This window comes from Hippoglossus stenolepis, chromosome 19 (genome assembly GCF_022539355.2).
Source record: "Hippoglossus stenolepis isolate QCI-W04-F060 chromosome 19, HSTE1.2, whole genome shotgun sequence".
Classification (NCBI taxonomy): Eukaryota; Metazoa; Chordata; class Actinopteri; order Pleuronectiformes; family Pleuronectidae; genus Hippoglossus; species Hippoglossus stenolepis.
Window position 1 is genome coordinate 11,977,121 of NC_061501.1, and position 20,084 is coordinate 11,997,204.

Genomic DNA, 20,084 nt, shown 5'->3' on the forward strand with positions numbered 1-20,084 from the left:
TTTCTATGCACATCTTTCTCTGTTATGTATTTTAGATGTTTTTGGTCACCTATTTCTAGCAACTCTTTAACCAACTAATCTGTTTAATGAGTATACAACTGTGACTGAATGAAAGGATGAACACTAAGGTTAATCAGTCTGTGGGATCTTGTGCTGCTTACCTGTATTTTTGGATCTTTAGAGAGATGTTACTCTTCTGTGATGTAATTGTTTGCTCCTGGTGCATAGGCGTAAATGAAGCGCAGGATATTCTGGTGGAGAATATCCAGTGCCATGTCTCTTCTGTGCAAACCATCCACATCTTCCAGGTCACAGGGAAACACTGCGTCAGGTGGAATAATGAGAGCAGAGGCCCCTGGAGGAAGAGGGAGGCAAACTTTAAAAAACCATTTACAACTAGGATAAAGAACTCGCAGAGCTTTGTGTATGTTTACTCTTTCAGTTGGGTGTCTTATTTTCATAATTTAATGACAAGTTCACAAAAGAGACGCTGTATCACAACAGCATTACTTAAATTCAATGATGGGACATGTGATGGAAGATCTCTTTGAGGAAATGCTGTTTGTAGTTGGTTTAATCTGTGGGAAGGGTGGAGTGATCATTTAGTACCGTGCTTGAGAGTGACTGAGTTTTCACAGAGTAGCACAGCGACGACAGCGTCTTCCTCCAGTACTTGTGTTCTGAGACTTAACTTGCAGTGAGCTTCAGCCAAAGAGATCCTTACAATAAAACGACATGAATAGTGGCATTTAAATGAACTGCTGCACAAGTAATATGCTGCATGAAAGGTAGACTTTAAATTTGCATCACGTGGGATGGTAACCTGATACCAAGTGTTACAGGTAATGAAAATAATTTTAGAATTAAAACTCCATTTAACATATTTATTCAGATTTGTGTCCACAGGTTTACTTCTACATAAAATAGGTCACTGTGGTGAAAAGGTTTGTAAACATCTGTCATTGCCAAAAGAAAAATGGTCTTATGAAGGAGTTCTCCACCTAGTGGATATTAAATTACATTACACCAGACTGACTTGATCTTTACATAAAGATCTCTCTGGTAATGCACATAAGTGAAAAGATGGAATATTAAAGCAGCAAGTATTATATAAGTAGAGTGCTCACAGTAGTTTGATAGATGCCACTGATATCTTAACACCCTGACTCTGGGTTCTGACTCTACGGCTGGCCATATAGTAACCGTGGATCATTTTCTCAGCTCCAGGACTAAGCTCCACTTGTAAACTCCGAGCGTGGGCTACCAGCTGGAAGATAAAGAATTCAGAACAGCAATATCAATTCAACTTAAATGAATAAACGCTAAAATGGAGACAGTGAATTTTTATAAAAATGACTTGGTGATTGTTAACCTCCTGGTAGTCTTGAGAGGAGAACTCCCAGCAGGATGGGTAGAGGGGTTTTCCAGGCTGTACTGACTGCTGGAGGGTGTGGACAGTCTGGGCGAGCAGGGCCTGCTCTCCCATCATATCCCTACTCCGAATGACCAGGCCAAAGTTGTCCGCCAACTGAAGTGGTACGGGACCCATTTCCTGCTCACAGAGAAGAGACTGGGCATCAGAGAGTTGTCTAATGTTTTCAAAGTTCTAATATGATATTGATAAATAGGAAAAGAACTTGACATCTAAAGAAAGGTCTACAGAACTGTTATAGAGTTTGCTGTCTACCTCTTCCCTGCAAAAGAGGAAAACAAAGCATTGATTATTCTCAAGGGCTTTGCTGTGAAGTCATGTTTTCTGGGCAGGGCATTTCCTTCAACAGAAGTAAATTGTCTCAATTTCCTGTTTTGCATGTGCTATCTACAACAACATCTGAGTGGAATGGAATGGGATTTTACACGGAAATCTGAATTCAGACCTGTTGGTCCACATTGAGATTATGTTTTAAGTGAGCTATACAATACTAATACGACACCATATTGTGTTTGGACTCACTGCTGTTCCCAGTACAGTACAGTCTGTCCGCCCTGAACGCTGAGAGGGGTCTGTGAGGGCCCAGAAGCTGCAGTGGAGCGGGAAGGAAAGCTGCTGGTCAGCATCCTCACCGTATTTCTTTCCTGGGATGAATACAGACACCGTGCGGCTCTCCAGAACTGAGAAAATTCAAAGGATTAATATACAATAATTAATATATTTGGCAGAAATTACCCATTGTTTTTAAAGCTGACAGAATCCTCTCCTTTAAGCTAATACAAAACGTGTTTTATTAATCAATTTGGTGCTTTACCTGACTGGATGGAATCCAACTTGTCCTTCTTGTAACACCCAAGATCTCCTACCATGCATATGCCCCCGGTGGCTAGCAAGGCAGAACCAGCATGGATGTTGGCAGTGCCTGCTCCATGTTCGTCCCGGGACAAGGATGCAAACATCTCCCCTGAGACCTGATGTCTGACCCCGCGAATGGCCAAACCCAAACTGTATGTCAACAATCTAGCACAAACACGAAGGGTGATGGGTAATGCGGCAGATTAAAGTCTCTGGTGGCATAATTCAAGTCACCTAACTTTCCTTTACCTGTCTAATACAAGAGTGTTAGTAGTGATGACGAGGAGATCCAAGTTGTGACATGTTTCTTTTGCATCTGCTCTGGTCTGCACCAAGCTGAGCAACAAACCCAGCTTCAGTGTGTTGTACAAGCCTGGAGGAGAAACTTCCAACCCAAAGCAGTGAGCTACAATAGCAGAGAACCTCCAGGGAGAAGAGGCTGTGGCTTTCAACAGCTCTTGGAACCTGACACTGACTTTATGCAGATCTGTAGGTAGAATTGTGACACATGGCAGATATTTCAATGTGGCAACGATGCACAATTTTGCATATAAGATGTGAAAATTAGAATCATATCATAGTGTTAAGATGTTATCAATATGTCTGTGATAGGGATTTCTGTAGACTCGACGGTTTTAATATGAAATTATTTACTGCCTTACGTTCTGGCTCCCATGGTCGGACGCTATTGGCCTCCACACTCCAGGTAATGTTGGGCCACTGGTGGACATGTGCAGGAATGCCTAGCACCCTGTAGAGTCGACCAATTCTCATCAAGTTACACAGCTCATCTGTGTGAGTAGGGGAAACAAAGCAATAACACTCAGAGGGGTTGTCCTCGATTATTGAAGAAACATGCATGCCACCTACAAACCACTGCCAAGAGAAACAGAGCGAGGCCTTAAGAACAAAGATTTCTCTGTGTGCGAAATGCACAGCCAGCTAATGAGTGTTCCTTCTACTTATTAGCATATATGTTTAGTAACGGGAACCCTGTGTATTGAATTCCTCCACAGGACTGGGTCAACAGAATATGTTAATCCTGGTGCTGAGATTTGCTAAGATCTCAGGGGTACTGACTGGACAATGTTATTAGAGGGGACAGAAACACTTAATATCCCTCTAGGAGGCACTGTGTGCGGCTGGCTGCACGGAAATCTGTTTATTTGAACTCTCCCCCACTTAGTTTGTGTTCCAAAGTTATTCTCATTTAGGAAGCCGGAGAAAATTAATGACAAACCTCAATAGATCTGACTGGGTGTAAATACAAGCTATGACAACCACATTATTCAGGACTGGGAGTGAATATAAGTAATGAGAAATTGAGTTTTACAAACAAATAATACCCTTTAAACTGTTTGAGGATATTAATCAACATTACAGTGTTTTCATTTAAGATGCAAATAAAAAACTTGGTCTTTTAACCCAGTAAAGTTCAAAATATGCATTTGTTCAGTTCAATGCAAAAATAAAAAAGGCTAAGTACATCGCAGGATATGGTCTCTGAGGCTGCTCAGGCTTGGTCAAGGACTCCTCAGCAGAGCAGCTGCATCCTGACATGGATGGTTGAACCAGATGCCTGGTTAATGGGCAGTTTCCATCAGTCTTCATACCAATGCTGCCATACAGTAAACTGTCAAACCTCATAACACTAGAGGTTTTCATTGCAAATACTTAGAAGAAAAGATTTAGATGATTAAAAGCTTAATACATGATTAAAAGCTTAATGCTGTGGAAAAATAATTCATACTGCAGGGATGCTTATTGTAGGGTTCAAAAACAGCCAAGGGTATCCTACATGTGTCAGCGATGCATATTTATACCCCACCAGAGGGAGATGAACTAATTCTGGGCTTTTTACTTCAGTAGTTGGATAGAAAACAATCTTGTGTTCTGCAAAGAATCCATGGATTAAAAAGAGGATGGAATATGCCCCCCCAAAAAAGCTATTTATATTATAATTTGTATTTTCTGTTGTTTTGCAATTATATCACTCTGATGTGGACCATTATGCTACAATTAACAGATTTATTTGGATTTAATTTAAAGAAATCAATAAATATGTTGACTGGAGGACATTATATGTAGGTGGAGAGTGGACTTTTGTATGAGCAGGTAAACCTACCTCTGAGAAACAGGGTGACAGACTGGTATCTGAGTGAGCTTTGCTGATGCCCATTTAGAACATCCAGTGCTTTGACGTGGATCAGCTCCACCAGCTGTTTGTCTGTCTCCACAACGACACACACATGAATGAATGCAGAACATAAAAACACAACACAGGTTTTCTTTTCACTACTTCTGCCCAGTTATCACTCCTGGTAATAACTCCATTGTCACCTCCCAAAACTCTGAACTTCACATCCTCTTTCAGTTGGGAGTTGCACATCATGCAGCTGAAGTCGTTTCTCACAGTCGCCGACTCTGTGGCTCCGGGTGCATGAACTCGGATGTGGTGGAACCCTACGGCCGGAATCATGGAAATGCAATCAAATGTGCATCTAAACATACAATTTTACTACAAATCCGACTGAGTGTGATCTGTCTTAATAGTACTACTTGAAGCTGAGAGAAATCTGTAGTGAGGGTTCGGAGGTAACAAAGTACCAGTAGAGCAGGGGCAGTCGTCGTTAACGCAGAGGAACCGGGCCCCCTGGGTGTATTTCGTGACCCTCGTCATGGCAATGACCAGGCCCTCCATGGAGACAGGCCTCATGGGGCCACATCCTCGGGGAAAACTGCCAAGGTCCAACGTGTACTCAGGGTACGGAGGCAGGTGTGTAAATTTCAGTATTACATTCACCTCAAAGAGAACAGCCACATGAGTCACTGTTACAACAGGATGATCCAGTTCAGTCAGATGCAGGTATGTAAGGTTCATTGGGTTAACTGCTACTTATTAAGGCTCTTAAAAGGGATAGTTAACCCAAAGAAATGAAGATTCACTCATTATCTACTCACCACTACGTCGATGGAGGGGTGGGTGAAAGTGTTTGAGTCCACAAAACACTTTAGGGAGTCTCCGGAGTAAACGCTGACTCCTTCTTCAGACGTAATAAAACAATAGAAAAAAACCCATAAAGTGCTCTCATTCAAATTCGACTTGAAATGAACACCATGTTTTTAGCCTAAATGTGCTCTGATATCCTCCTAGGCTAAAAACATGGTGTGTAAATGATGCTGTTTCGAGTCAAATTTGAATGTCGGAGCTTATGGACACTTGGATGACACCACAGGAGCAGTATGGAGGCATGTTATTTTTGTGTTTTACGTTTAAAGAATAAGTCAACATTTACTTCAATTGTATTTGATTGGGCTGCAACGCTGTTTACCCCTGAAACTCCAGAAGTGTTTTATGGACTCAAACACTTTCCTTTTTGGGTGAACTATCCCTTTAAACTAAACACAGTAGTTTATCTGTTGTATTGTTCATACCTGACTCTCTGTGTGTATTTTCTCAACAAGCGAAAGAGTCTGTATGGCCAGGAAGCAAATCTGAATGAAGGAATTTGAAAAAGTAAATAATTAACCTCACAGAGGTTTACATGGTAAATAGATGATGGGTGTGAGCTGTTTGGATTAGCTGTTTGCTTTTACACATACAGACTGAAACAATGCTGTTGCCTTCAGGGGCTCGTGGAGAACACAGTGGCCCAACACTGCATCCACCTCCATCACATCAGAGGGGTTCACGGAGATGCAGAACCGGTACACCGCCTCGACATGGTGGGGGTCTGCAGAGTTAGCACAGTGGGAAGGGCTAGCTTAAATGTAGCACGGTGGGGTTTTTAGCATTTATTGTAGCGACTAGCATTGGGGCAGTTTAGATTCAGGCTCACCGTCGAACTGTGCGCAGTCCTCGGTCAGTTTCTGAAGGCCACCGCTCCGGTCTAAATACACCACCACGGATTCTTTCAACGATAAAACGTCCGTCATCTTCACTCAGTAATAAAAACAACTTTGCTAAAAAGCTAGCATGACTGCTAACAATCCAACGTTAGCGCGCGAGCTTCAACCAGGTTGCCATGGAGACCACTCAGAGGGTCACCTGAATACTAATTTAATAAATAAAGAAAACAATGTATTACTACAGAACAGACACTCAGATTAATTTAGATTTTTAGATTTTTTTTTATTACTCTGTATGGAACTACTAAAATGACCAGGTGAGAACAAAGCATCGTGGATCTTGAAGTATTTTGCACTTTATGAATAAACACAGACAATTCACAATAATAATAAAAACCCACACAGTACTCGAAAAGACAAAGTGAAAAGTAACTGATAAAAGTAGATTTATTTCTTTTATAAATGTGACCTATAAACCAAAATGCATATTTCAGTGGTCTTTCAAGTACTCCCCTATTTCCAACCTAGTTACTGTGAATATGATACACGAGTTTGTTTTATACAGTAATTACATGGACAGTCAAAAGGTGACATCTTAAGTCCAGTGAATTGCTCAAGTCTTTCAGAACCTGATTCTTTGATGTCATTGAAGGGACAAATTTAAGGCTTTATAAAGGCTCATTGTTGAAACTTACAGAAATTGCATTAATAGCGAATGGTCGTCCTTAATTCTTAAAAACATCATCCGTTATGTATAATATATTTATATAAATACAAATAGGTAAAAAATAAAGACTTTTCTGGCACTTGTTTTTCCAATCACAATATAGTTTAGTGCTGTTTCCTATCAGCTGCTTGCTTTGGCTTCATAGAACAAATTCATCCATGGTAGAGATGTCTTCCCTTTAATCAAAATAAGTTACGATGGTTAAGGCATTCGTGGGGGAATGTTTCACTGGAAAGAGTCATCAGAAGGTGGGGCGTAGGAGAAGCCCACAAAGGCATCGTCGGCCTCCATTACACTGGCGTTGACTACGGAATGTTCTTGAGACCAACAGACGGAGGTGGAGACCATCTCCTCCGTGAACTCGGTGTCAAAGTTTGAGATGTCACAGTACGAGCTCTGGGGGGAGAGAGGAGTAAAAGTACCAGACGTATTAAAATTCATGGAAGAAATACAAGACAAAATGTCTGTGTGCTCGGTCTGTACACACAAGAAAAGAGCTCTAATCAAGTGGAGAAGTAAAAACATCAGGATGGGTACATCACGCTGTGGTGTTCTGAAATAATTTTAAATCAGACTACTTGTCTTGTTATTAAAGGCTTATAGGCTGCATCATGACTTTACTGGATACACACGTGACCTTTAAGCCAGAAACAGTTAAAATACTAAAATACTAAAAGGATAAATAAAAAATAGAAGAAACTCAAACTATTTACCACTTTGGGTAGGAATGGGGGAGGGATCTTCTTTTGTTCAAGGTCATCCCAGTTGATGGAGAAGAAGAAGCTGTGGGCTTTGATCTCATTCTGAAAATGAAGAATATACAGTACATTAACCTGGACATAACTATATATAAAAAGGAAGTTAGTAAGATTTTAAAAAATCATAGATGCCATACATTTGTTTAGCATCACCAGGTATAGGACGTATACAGATCAGCCACCAGGGGGAGCTAACATTTGAAATTCTGTCATACATACATTGACTCTTATCTGGATGGTGAGAGTGCAATAATCCCACTTACAAAATCATCCCTGGACCCAAGTCTCTGTGTGCCGTCTTTCTCCAGCAGGGCCTTGAGCAGAGACCAGGCGGTGCTGGACGCACCGGGACGCATCGCCAGCTGCTTGTGGAGGATGTTGTCATACATCTCATGTGTGTCCCTGCTGTAGAATGGCGGCTGGGATATGAGAAATAAAGAAAGAGATGTAGAGGCAAGTAATGACATGTGTGCTGACACTAACTGCCAAAATCAAATCTTTTGTAATCAAGAAAAATAAAACATAATGTCGACTGTGTGGCAGACTGGAACAATAAGAACAATACAGAGGGAGATTTAGGGAAAATAGGGATCAAAGCACAGACTTACCAGGCCGAAGAGCATCTCATACAGCACTGAACCCAGACACCACCAGTCTACTGTATTATCATAGGGCTGTTTCCTCAGGACCTCTGGAGCCAAGTACTGGTCATTTGAAGCACGCAAACATAATAATATAACATTAACTTTGACATTTTGCTTAAAATAAATCAACCAAATGTATGTAAACTACTATTTTTATCTTAACTCTAGAAAAAGTGATTTATAGCCCACACATACACAGCAGTATGGTGAGTTGGAATAAACACATACTTGTGAAATGATTAACCACACCTAATTACAAAAAGGGTATTAATAATTGCATCTTTCTGACACTGAGGGTGAGACTTCTTTGGACTACCCTGGCAGTAGGCAGACAGGTAAAAAAAGAAAACATACCTCAGGTGTTCCACAAAACGTGGTGGTGGTGTCGGTCTGGGAAATGCCTTCCTTGCACAACCCAAAGTCCGTCAAAACGATATGCCCCTTTTTAAAGAGGAGAGGACACAGGGACATTTTTAGACAACATATGCTGCACAAGCAGCTCATTATCCCCGGGGACTGAGGGATCTATTGTTGCTGAGGAATGTTGGCAGCGGTGTAGCTCAGTCAGACCCATTCACTTTCTCAGTAAGGCTCTGCAGGAAAATCATTAGTAAGTCCTAATCCAATCACCCTCATTCGGTCCAGCTAGAACAGGAAATGACACTGTTGTCAACTGGTGTTGAAATGTTACACGTGGAAAAGAATGAAATGCTGTAAACTGTATGTTAGGTTCTTATGTAATAAATATGAAGCGAATATGAGACTTTGGAACTATTTTCTGATAACATCACCTGTAGTACATTATAGACTGATGCATTCACGTGGTGTCGGAATAGCGGGAAAAATTTGTTCCCGACTTGGAAAATTTACATCAACACCACCTCAATTGGCTCTAAATAGTAACTATTAATGTGATGTTACCCTGTATGTCCATTTCTCACAAGTGCCTAACCCCATACCCTTTAGCCAATAAAGCATTTTTAAGATTAACATGCATACACTTAAAATGATCTGCTCTATTTGCTTTGTTAGTATGTAAATATTAGAAATAGGTGTCAAGGTGTTGTTTAAAGACTGTAAACACATCTAACTGACAACACATCTTGTTTACAGCATCCATGTCCTTTCCACATTCTGACTTCAGAGCACATGAACACACCAAATTCAGAACCACAAGTCAACTTGAGAATCGGGACCTTCCGAGAAGCAGGTGAATGAACAGTTAGACCCTTATCACTTCTGTCATGACCCTCCCTGAACAGTTCTATCCAACACAGGAGTCCTGAACAAACTGAACTATAAATGAACCAAACCCAAGGCTTTCATTTCAAATTTTTAGGTATTAAAGTATTAAAGTATGCAGCCATTACGAGTAACTGGAAAGTAAGATTGACATGTTTACAAAGCATCTGCATGTAGGCTATGGAGACAGGCTCATAAATTCTGAAAATCACATTGACTACAGAGTAAAGTAAGGAAATATGAAAAACAGAAACTTAAGACAGACAAATCTAAGCAGCACTTATGTATTAAAAACAATTATGTGCGGTTAAGGGAAGATTTCGATTACTGTTATTTACTGTAATAACTGTCAAAGTGATTGTATAAAAACAGGAATACTCACTTCTTGGTCAAGGAGGATGTTTTCTGGTTTCAAGTCTCTGAATGAAACACACAAATTTCAATTTAAGTAAGTGACACAGGGCACTGGCAGATTTGGAAACAGTAATTTCAAATACCCACTGCAAAGCCACATTTCATGGGTTAACTTACTGTCGATGAATCTCAATCATACCTGTAAACAATGTTGAGCAAGTGCAGATATCCCAGTGCACTTGCCATTTCAGCGATGTAGAATTTTGCTCGGGGCTCTGGAAAGGTCCGCTCTTTTTGAAGATGGAAGAAGAGCTTGAACAAAAAGTTTCAGGTTGATTATTTGATGTATTGTCAAATGTTTCACTGAGCTGTTCATATTTTCATTGTACCTTCATAAACCAGTATATAATTATGTATTATCACATTGACTGGAAACCATAAACACTGATCTGATTCTATTTTCATCTGACGTTACAGGTTTTTGTAATCGTCCTGTTCAGAAAGGTTGGAAGTTGATGTACTTGTCTACAGATTGTAGTTAGTCACTCACACATGGCAGCCTTAAAAAAGGCTGACCACACTTGAAGGACATCCATTTAGGAAGTCACTCTCTGAGTCATTCTTTATTCTCAGTAATTCCGTGACCTCTAGTAAGATTTTAAACAAATGAAGGTATGTTAACCAGCAGCAGTTCTTACTCTAAGGAATTGTATTAAAGCTATTTAAGTGAGTCATTCTCATCTTGTCTTGACCGTGTGACTGATTTCGATGTGAGTGCATTATTCACAAAACTGAAACAACTCACTTCTCCTCCATTGATGAAATCCAAGACGAAGTATAACTTGTCTGCGGTCTGGAAGGAATAATGAAGCCCAACCAAGAAAGGGTGTTTCACATTCTTCAGCAGCACGTTGCGCTCTGCCATGATGTGCTTTTGCTGATTTGAAAAAGGGCTGATTTTAGTAGAAGAACAATAAATCATGCACACAATACTGAAATGTGAATAGGCTGAAGGTCATATTTGATTTTAAAATTACCTCTTTCCTGTTGAGAATGACCCTTTTCTGTAAGACCTTGACTGCATAATACTTTTCATCGTGTTTGAGTTTCGCGAGGAAAACCTGCATCACAAGGGAGAGAACACAGACAGTGTAAACCAGTAAAACATTCCCGATTTGTTTTTCACTTCCTGCATGGAGAGGCCAACATATGCAGAACTAAAACCTGCTGCTACCTCAAAGTCAAAAACAACACAGAAACATTTCAAAAAGTTTCCAACTTGAATGTAGGTAAAGCAAAATATATATCCGTCAATCTAACTGCCAAATTGAGTTGTGAAAGTGATTTCGATGTAATGAAACTATATTTTATCTATGTAAACAGAGTCACTATTTTGCAAACTTGTGAATTTTCCCTCTGTGTTGAAAATAAAGTAACTGTACTTTTCAGTATTGTGTGCATACCTTCCCAAAACTCCCCTTTCCTATGACTTTTAAAAAGTCAAAGTCGCTGGGTTTGGCACTGAAACAAAAATTACACCACATTCATTTGTGTTTCACTTGTTGAAGTTTAAAATAATCAATAATAAACAGCAAGGCAACCTGCCTCGTGCTAAAATATTAACAATGTCAGAGCACTCAGTAGTGAACATACAGTGGATTTCCAGAGGGTCCCAGGTTAATGTTTCTGGAGGTAGAGTTGTTCTGTTAAACAGCAGAGAAGACATCAAATGGGTCAGACACAAAGATGAATCTAAACCCTAAAACTGAGACTAACACAACACTGGTTAACAGACGAGGGATTCAAGATTCAGTGAATCAATCCTTTATCTGTGCTACACTAAGAAAATATCAGTAAGTTAATCTGTATTCATATTTAGTCTCGAGACTCTTATCAGTGCACAGCATCTACAACTCTCTGGCACAGCCTGGACACAGCAGAAAAACAGAGGTGGAGGACCTAATGACTCCACTACACAACATATTAACACAAAACATGTAGTCAGTAGGAAAACAAAACTACAAATGAAGAAGAACAAAGAAAATGATTCATCAAATTGCTCAAGACTAATTAATTGCTTACTTTGTCATCTTCATCCTCAGAGGCATCTGAAAAGTTCTGCATTTTGTCCATCAGTAGAAAGGTCCTCACATCTGGACTGTGATGTTTAAAAACAACCAAACAGTTCAATTAGAGACATGTCATGAAGTGAAGCACGAAAAACGCAGAACCTTCTTGATTTTCTTTATTCCATTCATTTCGAGTGTGAAGCACGGTTAAATTATTTTGACTTCATTTGATTATTGGACTCACATAATAATAATAATAAAATGACACAGAGAACATGAAAACGTACTGGTTGCAAAGCTGAGGATCTGTTACAATCCTCTTGATGAACTCATGCAGCCCTGCTCTTCTTTGCATGATGAACTCTGTTGGATGGATATTGTGTTACAGAAATACAATCAAACACAGCACTCAAGGCCATAAACATGCTATAAAACATCTGGAACTGTATTTCTGTTGGATGATGGTGTAAGGAATTTTTTACTTCATATTGTAAAACATGAGCATTGAGTGAACACTTACCGGGGTCAAAATTATCCCCAAATATTCTCTTTGCTGGAATTTTCAGGTTCATAGATGGAAACTGTTTTCTTAACTATGTTAAAAGATATGGGAGAAAATCACACATGGGCTAGTAAAACATCAATGGCTACAAGTACACAAAGGATTCAAAATGTAAATTTGAACAGAAAGACATTGAAAGAAAGACAATAAATACATTTAAGACATAATTTCTGGTTATGTGTTCCGGACTTTATATGCTGTAAATTGAAAATGACAATAAGCCACAACTTACTATGTTGTAGAGTTTGTCAAATTCAGCGTATCGCCTGAAGACAAACCATTCTTGTTGTCGAACAGAAACTATCACTTTGTAAACCTGAAAAAAAAGAAAAAGGATAGTCTGTGTTAACACAAGGGGTCACTGTGGCCAGTTCATATGATTTAATGCTACACTGACAAAATCATTTTCTGAATCAATTCTTCTCAGAAATGCTAGTTGACGCACTGTGTAACGCTTTTTCTTGTCCATCTGCTCATTGTGGCAGGGTATGCTGACATTGGGGAGACCGGATTGCTCCTCCATCTTTGGGGCCGTCGGCATTCAAAGGTGCAAGGTCATCAAGTAATGAGTCCTCCAGGATGGGACTTCAAGTATACAACTGGTCCATGCCCACTCCGGGTCACTGCTGCAGAGGAGAAAGCAGAACAGGCCAGTCTGTTATTCAGGAAGGGAAACTGGGGTTTTTGTGCCCTCCAGACATTTCAACCCACAGTGGTCATGTTGCCTAGACCTGATATTATAAACATCAATCCCTGAGTATTACTTTATAAGCAAATCCTCATGTATTCATTATGTCATAGACATAGACATTTTTCTATAAAGCAAAAAAACCTATGTCTATAATATAATTAATAGTACACATCAAATTAATTCATTTTCAGAAGTTCTTATCAAAGTGATGGATATCCAAGTGTTTGCTTTTCCTTCAGTTTTGTTTAGTTTTTCGATGATTTCAAAACTGGGTGAAACGTCATTATTGTCAGCTGAGACTGACTTGTGACTCATCGAGAGTTAAGGTGTCACATGAAACAAAAGTACACTCCGTTTTTTTGTTGGGATGCTAATGGACAAATGGAAAAAACGCTCTTTTACAGCAATGTCGGCTATTGTAAGGTTTTGCCTGTAAAAGCATTCCTGGTTGAAGCCTCATGAAGAGGTGCTTTGAGAGTAAAGTGTTGTGAGAGTGCGCAGGCAACAACAGGGGGGGGCAGTCAGTGAGCTGCAACATGACGGCAGGGAGGCTGCCTCCTCCTGAGTGACCAGTTAACTCACTCCTTCCTGTGAATAAACCACCCTCCCTCTCATCGGATTATTCAATGTGAAAGAACACTTGTATAGATCCCATAGATAAATATCAATCACCCTAGGGGAGAAACAAGAGTCTATCTCTTCCACGTGTATCACACACCACCCTGTTTAACATGTGAACACGTAAACCACACACACACACACACACACACACACACACACACACACACACACACACACACACACACACACACACACACACACACACACACACACACACACACACACACACACACACACACACACACACACACACACACACACACACACACACGCTGGGTCTGTGACATTCTGGCTGGTTCCCCTCAGTGGAGAGGTATTTTTAAATAACCATCCAGGGGTCTTTGAAGCTGGAGTTACACAGTAGGTTGAGAGTAGAGTAAAATCCTGCAAACTCCTTCTTCTTCCTAACCTTTAAAAGAGGGAAATAAAGCTCCTCGCTGAAGAGACTCCTTCCCCTGACAACTGTAATAACAAAGGAGTTTATCACTAGGAGAAGAGTCAAAGAGCTAAATTATAATTTGTTGCAGTAGATGTTTTTTCCTGTGTTCATCTGTCAGATCAAACAGAGAGAGATGCATTTCTTTTCTTTCAACACGAGTTATGTAATGTCTGTTTCTTTTTCAACAAAGCTCTTTGTCTGCTGCTCTGACTGGTCCATTGTTTGATGTTGGTGAGGTCAGCCTAGTTTGTCCAGTTGTGCTTTCGCCCCTTCAACCGCAACCCTTGTTACTCTCACTACTGATGTTTGTTCACAACACACAGAAAACCGGCTTTTAGCAAACCTTCTCCAACTGCAAATTTGTCCTGAACGCATCCTGGAGGGTCATCTCATTCTGCTCACGTTGGGGGTGAGGGAACAGCAAGAGAGAGGCCCTCTTTAAAATGCATGTGCGGAGTCAGAGGGACCTTCACGGCCTCTTCATCACTAGCTCCCTTTTACTGTTTTGTTTGAACTTCTGACTTTCTCTTACGTTTGTTTTAGCTCGGCCCATCTCTTATCTCCAAGATAAACCAAATAGAGATCAAAGGTTTGAACCGTTTCCTTTTTCACAACTGTTATGCTGAAACTGTTACATCTTAGGTTAAAACAAGGCCTAACTTATCTTTCTTTTTCCGTTTCATTGGGCCAAAACGCCTTCAATAATTCATCATACCCTAAGGTGAAAATGTTTCATCCAACAATAATCGTTTTTCATTCATCAATGACTATAAAACAGAGATATGCATAAACTCCTGACAGAAAAGTCTATTAAAACTGTTGCTAGTTTGGTTTAGTCCTTGCTAAATTAGTTTCCACTGATCCACTAATCGGCAGTTTCAGCTCTCGTTAAAACCGGATCTGAAAAGCCATCATCACGTGAAATCAACAGCAGCTAGATGTAGATTTCGTCTAGCAGCCACTTTGAATGGGAATGCTTAGATCATCTTGTGCGTTTGAAACCTGAGGTTTGTGCAGCTGTGGCTGGTACACACATAAGTGCCCACATACTTCCCTGAGCTGCCCCACATCTGTGCCTGTTTTACGGTTAACTGACTCTACGTCACAGGGTAGGTCCTGCTTTTTAACATTCCAGAAATATTTCCTCTTCAAGGGGGAAATAACCTATAACTGTCTGGTGCAGCTTCCATTTTCAGCTGACACTGCTTCTCCTTCATAAGGAATGCCGCCTCCTACCACACCCGCAAAAAGACGCCAACAAGTTTGTTATGAGGAATGAAAACCTAAGTCGTGATGACAATGAAGTGGAAAAAGATGAACGTTACGCAATCTCCCTAGCTTCGGTACCAGCCCAGCAACCCCTGCATTCATGCCACAACATGAATTAACTTGTGGTGACAGGCGCAAATATGCTGGGCTACTACACAGGATCCAAAATAGCTGACTTCCTGCACAGCTCGAGTACACGCATCCTTGCCGGTGGATATCCTATGAGGATGTTGCACATACAATTTTTCTCTGTGTGTGGCTGGGCGACATGTGTGAAAAGCACTTTTTAGTGAGAAAACAAAGCAGAAGTCAGGCCATGATGGTTAATCCAATGTGAAAGCTCGAACAAGCAGGTTGTCTACTGATAAGACACAGACCCCTGCAAGCTGAAAATGTTAAGTGGGGATAACTTGCTTATCAGCACATGAAGAGCAAAACGTCCTATTTCAGTTATAACCTTCACATTTACATAAACACATTTATTAAAATAACTTAAGCAGTTTGGATATATTTAAATTAGATCTGTTATTTCCAGGATAAAACTGAATGACAAACATGATTCTAGCTTGTAAGTGTCTTATTATAATGCAACAGTGATTAAAGACGCGCAGCTGAAGCAGGTTGAACTCGAGTCAACCCCAGTGCGTGCAAACGACTTCAGCATCTGGAACAATTCCTACCCCGACCTGACCGTCCAGACAGCTTACACACATCCACTGTGTCTCCAACTTCCTATTAGAAACAGGTCGGAATCAGCGAGTGCACTGCATGGGGAAAATAAATGCCTCATCCCCCGTGTGGGAAATTAGAAATGACACAATGTTCAATGCCCCAGCTTGGCACGGCGGAGCAAATTCTCTGCACATGAGGTCGACATGTGAACATTTGAATTAATGTGTGTGTGTGTTTTAGTGTGAGGGTTTTTACACTCTCACATCACAGTTATCACAGAGCTGTCAGATAGTTGACTGTGTAAACTTATCAAATCCATTGTCTTCGTCTTTTATCGCTGAGAACTTGTCTCGTTACACACACACAAAAAAGGACATGTTCTTCTTAGACAAATGTTATGTTAAGGAACAAGCTGCAAATCTTCTGAACTGACAAATAAAAAGCAAATGAAGCAGGTTTCTACGTTAATATTGAAGCATAGTCAGAGGAGAGAAGATTATATGAAGAGAAGGATTATAAAGGCAGGTATCGTTCCTGTCACTGCAAAGGTGCATTTGATGTTAACTGAAATTTACGTAAAAGTATGACGAGAGGACAAATATTAACATACACACCATCCACCTTAGAGATGGGGGTTTGCAACAGGCAATTCAACACAGATGACTCAACATCCACTGTGGGGGTTTCACTTTGACAGTGTTTACCTTGTTTGATTTGACAGTTTGTCAGTTGTTGACTACACATACTGTAGGCGTTAAGTCTAATATTTCAATGTATAATCCCACTGACTCACACTTTCTCTATCTGGACCTCTCTTATTTGTTATTGAACACTGGTCTATGAAGTCTGACACAATTTTTCTACAGTCACAGTAGAATTATGTGTAGGTGGGTGACCCCCCCTACTTCTGTTTTATTTAGTCAGAGGCATTTCCTCAGCTCACAATTGTTTTTGGTCACCCGGAGGCTTTTGTATGTTCTCACACCTGTGCAACTTTTAAAAGAGAAACACCAGCACAGATCACGTGTGTTACGGGAATAATTCTCCAGGCCAGGAGGAAAAAGAGAGAGGAGAAACGAGCCATTGAAGGAGGAGCACGAGTCAAAGTGAAACACACACACACACACACACACACACACACACACACACACACACACACACACACACACACACACACACACACACACTGAGAGGGCTGACATGTTCTAACAGGCTCTCAAATGGCACACACACTATAAACAAAACACTCATAAACACACATAGCATAAAGCTGCTACGTCCAAATTAGCCAACTTAGCTTTGTTCTTCTTCCGTTTAACTTCTTCTCGACTTTTAGTGTTTTCCTCGAACACGAAAGAACGTATGTAATGGCTAACTTTAATTAAACACAACGTTAAGCTACTTTGATCCCTGTAATGCTTGGTTTGCAAGGCAGCTATCAACCCGGCCGAGTCAAAGCTAAGTTAGCCAACATGACACCAAGGTAACGTCTCCATGGACATCACGTACCTTTCGGTATTTTGACGCCGTGTTCGTGTATTTCCGTAGTTTCCAGTGAGGATATTTCTCTCCACAGCGTTTAAACCGTCACCGAAGTGATCGTGTATCCCGTGTCAGTGAGGACAGAAGCCCCCCATGGACTGACAGTGTGTCCCCTCTCTGTCCAGCAGCGTCTGACAGGAGAAGATGAAGAAAACATCGATCTGTCCCGGACGAAGAAAGTTCCAATGAAATTTGTCACGGGACCCCAGAGATACTACCACTGTCAATTCAGGGAGGAAACACAGAGTGTGTCCGGTGCAGCCCTTCAGAACAAGACCGGAGACTACAGCTGGAAGTAGCCATGTATAGTAAAACCTTATACTACATACAATCCTCGCAATACAAGGTCTTAGTATAATAATAATATTAATATTGAGTATTTCATTTTCATACTACTTTAAAATCCAACTCTGGTTACTTTGTGGAATAAAGTTTTATATACAAAATATATGGACAGCTTATAACCACCTTTATTTATTGTTTATAACATGATTCGTTATTTATTATAGAAATAAGCTTACTCTTAAATGCAACAGCAATAATAATACAATAATATGATGGATATTAACATAACTTTCATGGGCTGTACTTTCACTTTCGGTACTTTAAGTAGACTTGTATGTGTTTCCAGTTCTTTTATTTTGATTTCAGTAAACATTTGAATACAGGGCATTTACTTTCATGTAGTATATATATATATACTAATAAGTAAAAAACCTCCATTAGGATATGTTCCACCCTTGATCGCTGGATCAATTCACCTTGGGGCTACAGAAAATAAGACTCTTGATACTTCTAATTGTATCTTTGTACAATATTACATTAATATGATAGTTTTTTTTGTGTGTGTGATTACACATTATTATTTCTTCAGAATCCACAGGAGCCCCCAAAAGCTTTTATTTTGGAAGGCATACTAAGAGATTTCCGGTCTTGTGTTGTGTTTCTCTTAATGCAAATTGGTTCACGCTGAGGAATGACAACATTGAGAACTCAGACAGTTTAACAGTGTCACCTGCAGGTCGAAAGACAGGACAGGACTCATCTCCAGATATCAACCAAATCCTAAATTTACATGGAGACACAGCGAGAATATATGGCCCATAAAAGTCATGATGTTATGATATTATATGATATAACAATTATGACTAAATTCAACTTATCATGCAATATAATTCATTAATGACTTAATTATAAATGGCCAGTGTGGAATAATATCTCAGGAATATAAACTACCTTAATTTTGACTGGTAGAAAATACACAAATATGCATCCTGGGGTATTGCACTAGTTTACTATGCTGATAATGCAGAGAAAAACAATAATCACATGTGCTATGATAGATTAAAAGAAACAGTGAAACGTATTGAGATGTTCAGCTCAGTCAGAGATAAACTAAACACATTTTCAGTGGAGAATTTTAAATTGTTTGCTTTTCATGCATGGAGCCATTAAACCGTGGTCGTACAAGTTTTGCCCAGAGGGTGTCAGCAGAGTTCAGTTTAAAGTTGCAGCAGAATGAAATGTGGGCATGCAGCAGGTTGAAAGCAGAAAATATTCTCCAGAGCTTTTGCTTGAAGATTAAAGCCTTAAACCTTCTCAGATATTATGCTGTTAATATCAGGAGGATTGCAACCATGCATTGTGAGGCACCACAATGAAACCACAGAAAATGCCTGCAAATAGTAAAAGTCATGTGCAAATTAAGAAAACATCTTCAGCGATTTGTGACTTTTTGCAGCGTACGTGTCATCAAATTTATGAAGTTGTTTTCTTAATTTGCACGTGTTTTACTTTGCATGCTTTTTCCTAATTTGCAGTGCGTTGAGCTCTCTCGGCCACCGTACATATAAGTCATACAAACACTCATGCACTCCAATACAGATCTGCAGCCTTTGGTATAAATGCTATATTCTAGGTTCAGTAGAGCCACCTTCTTGTCTGGATTTGTGTCATTTGATATTAACAAAATAAAAGTTTTATCAGATTAGACTGTAATGCATTTATGTCACTTGAAATTGGTGAAACCAGGGGGCTGGGAACCCCTGAACCCCCCTCAAGGGCCCCTGAACGCCCCTGAAAGCCCCCTGCACCCCCTCTCAATGAAAAGCCCCATTCTGCTGCAGAAGGTGACAGCAGAGTCCTCCAACCTGCCGCCCGACCTCAGAGGTCCGACCAATGACACCGAACCTCCTCCGACCTCTGGCCAATCACACGTGAGCACCCGCCTCATTTCCGACCAATCACTTTCGAGTGTTGACTCCTCTATTCACAGCCCCCGTTTCTGACCAATCGGGGGCGAGGCCGCCTGCGCAGAGGGCTGGGCGCGAGAATCGGCGGGATGGACAAACATCGTGA

The 20,084-nt window shown here is 40.4% G+C and overlaps 2 protein-coding genes across 2 annotated transcripts; both read right to left on the minus strand.

The window, feature by feature from the left end:
- Positions 1-146: 146 nt before the first annotated feature.
- On the minus strand, positions 147-6,227 carry mcmdc2 (minichromosome maintenance domain containing 2). The gene is made up of 14 exons (XM_035142971.2): positions 6,127-6,227; positions 5,891-6,021; positions 5,723-5,782; positions 4,895-5,090; positions 4,628-4,750; positions 4,413-4,514; positions 2,950-3,078; positions 2,537-2,774; positions 2,247-2,452; positions 1,955-2,112; positions 1,373-1,552; positions 1,128-1,267; positions 610-719; positions 147-355 (listed from the first exon to the last, which is right to left on the minus strand). Exons 1-14 carry the CDS (start codon positions 6,221-6,223, stop codon positions 189-191), a joined length of 2,037 nt encoding a protein of 678 aa, XP_034998862.2. The 5' UTR covers positions 6,224-6,227; the 3' UTR covers positions 147-188.
- A 171-nt stretch (positions 6,228-6,398) lies between these two features.
- Positions 6,399-17,944, minus strand: sgk3 (serum/glucocorticoid regulated kinase family member 3). The gene is made up of 17 exons (XM_035142838.2): positions 17,694-17,944; positions 12,938-13,118; positions 12,725-12,808; positions 12,451-12,523; positions 12,218-12,293; positions 11,944-12,019; positions 11,515-11,564; positions 11,325-11,382; positions 10,899-10,982; positions 10,667-10,798; positions 10,061-10,173; positions 9,890-9,926; positions 8,620-8,706; positions 8,230-8,325; positions 7,885-8,040; positions 7,577-7,666; positions 6,399-7,259 (listed from the first exon to the last, which is right to left on the minus strand). Exons 2-17 carry the CDS (start codon positions 13,031-13,033, stop codon positions 7,089-7,091), a joined length of 1,479 nt encoding a protein of 492 aa, XP_034998729.1. The 5' UTR covers positions 13,034-13,118; positions 17,694-17,944; the 3' UTR covers positions 6,399-7,088.
- Between the last annotated feature and the right edge of the window lie 2,140 nt (positions 17,945-20,084).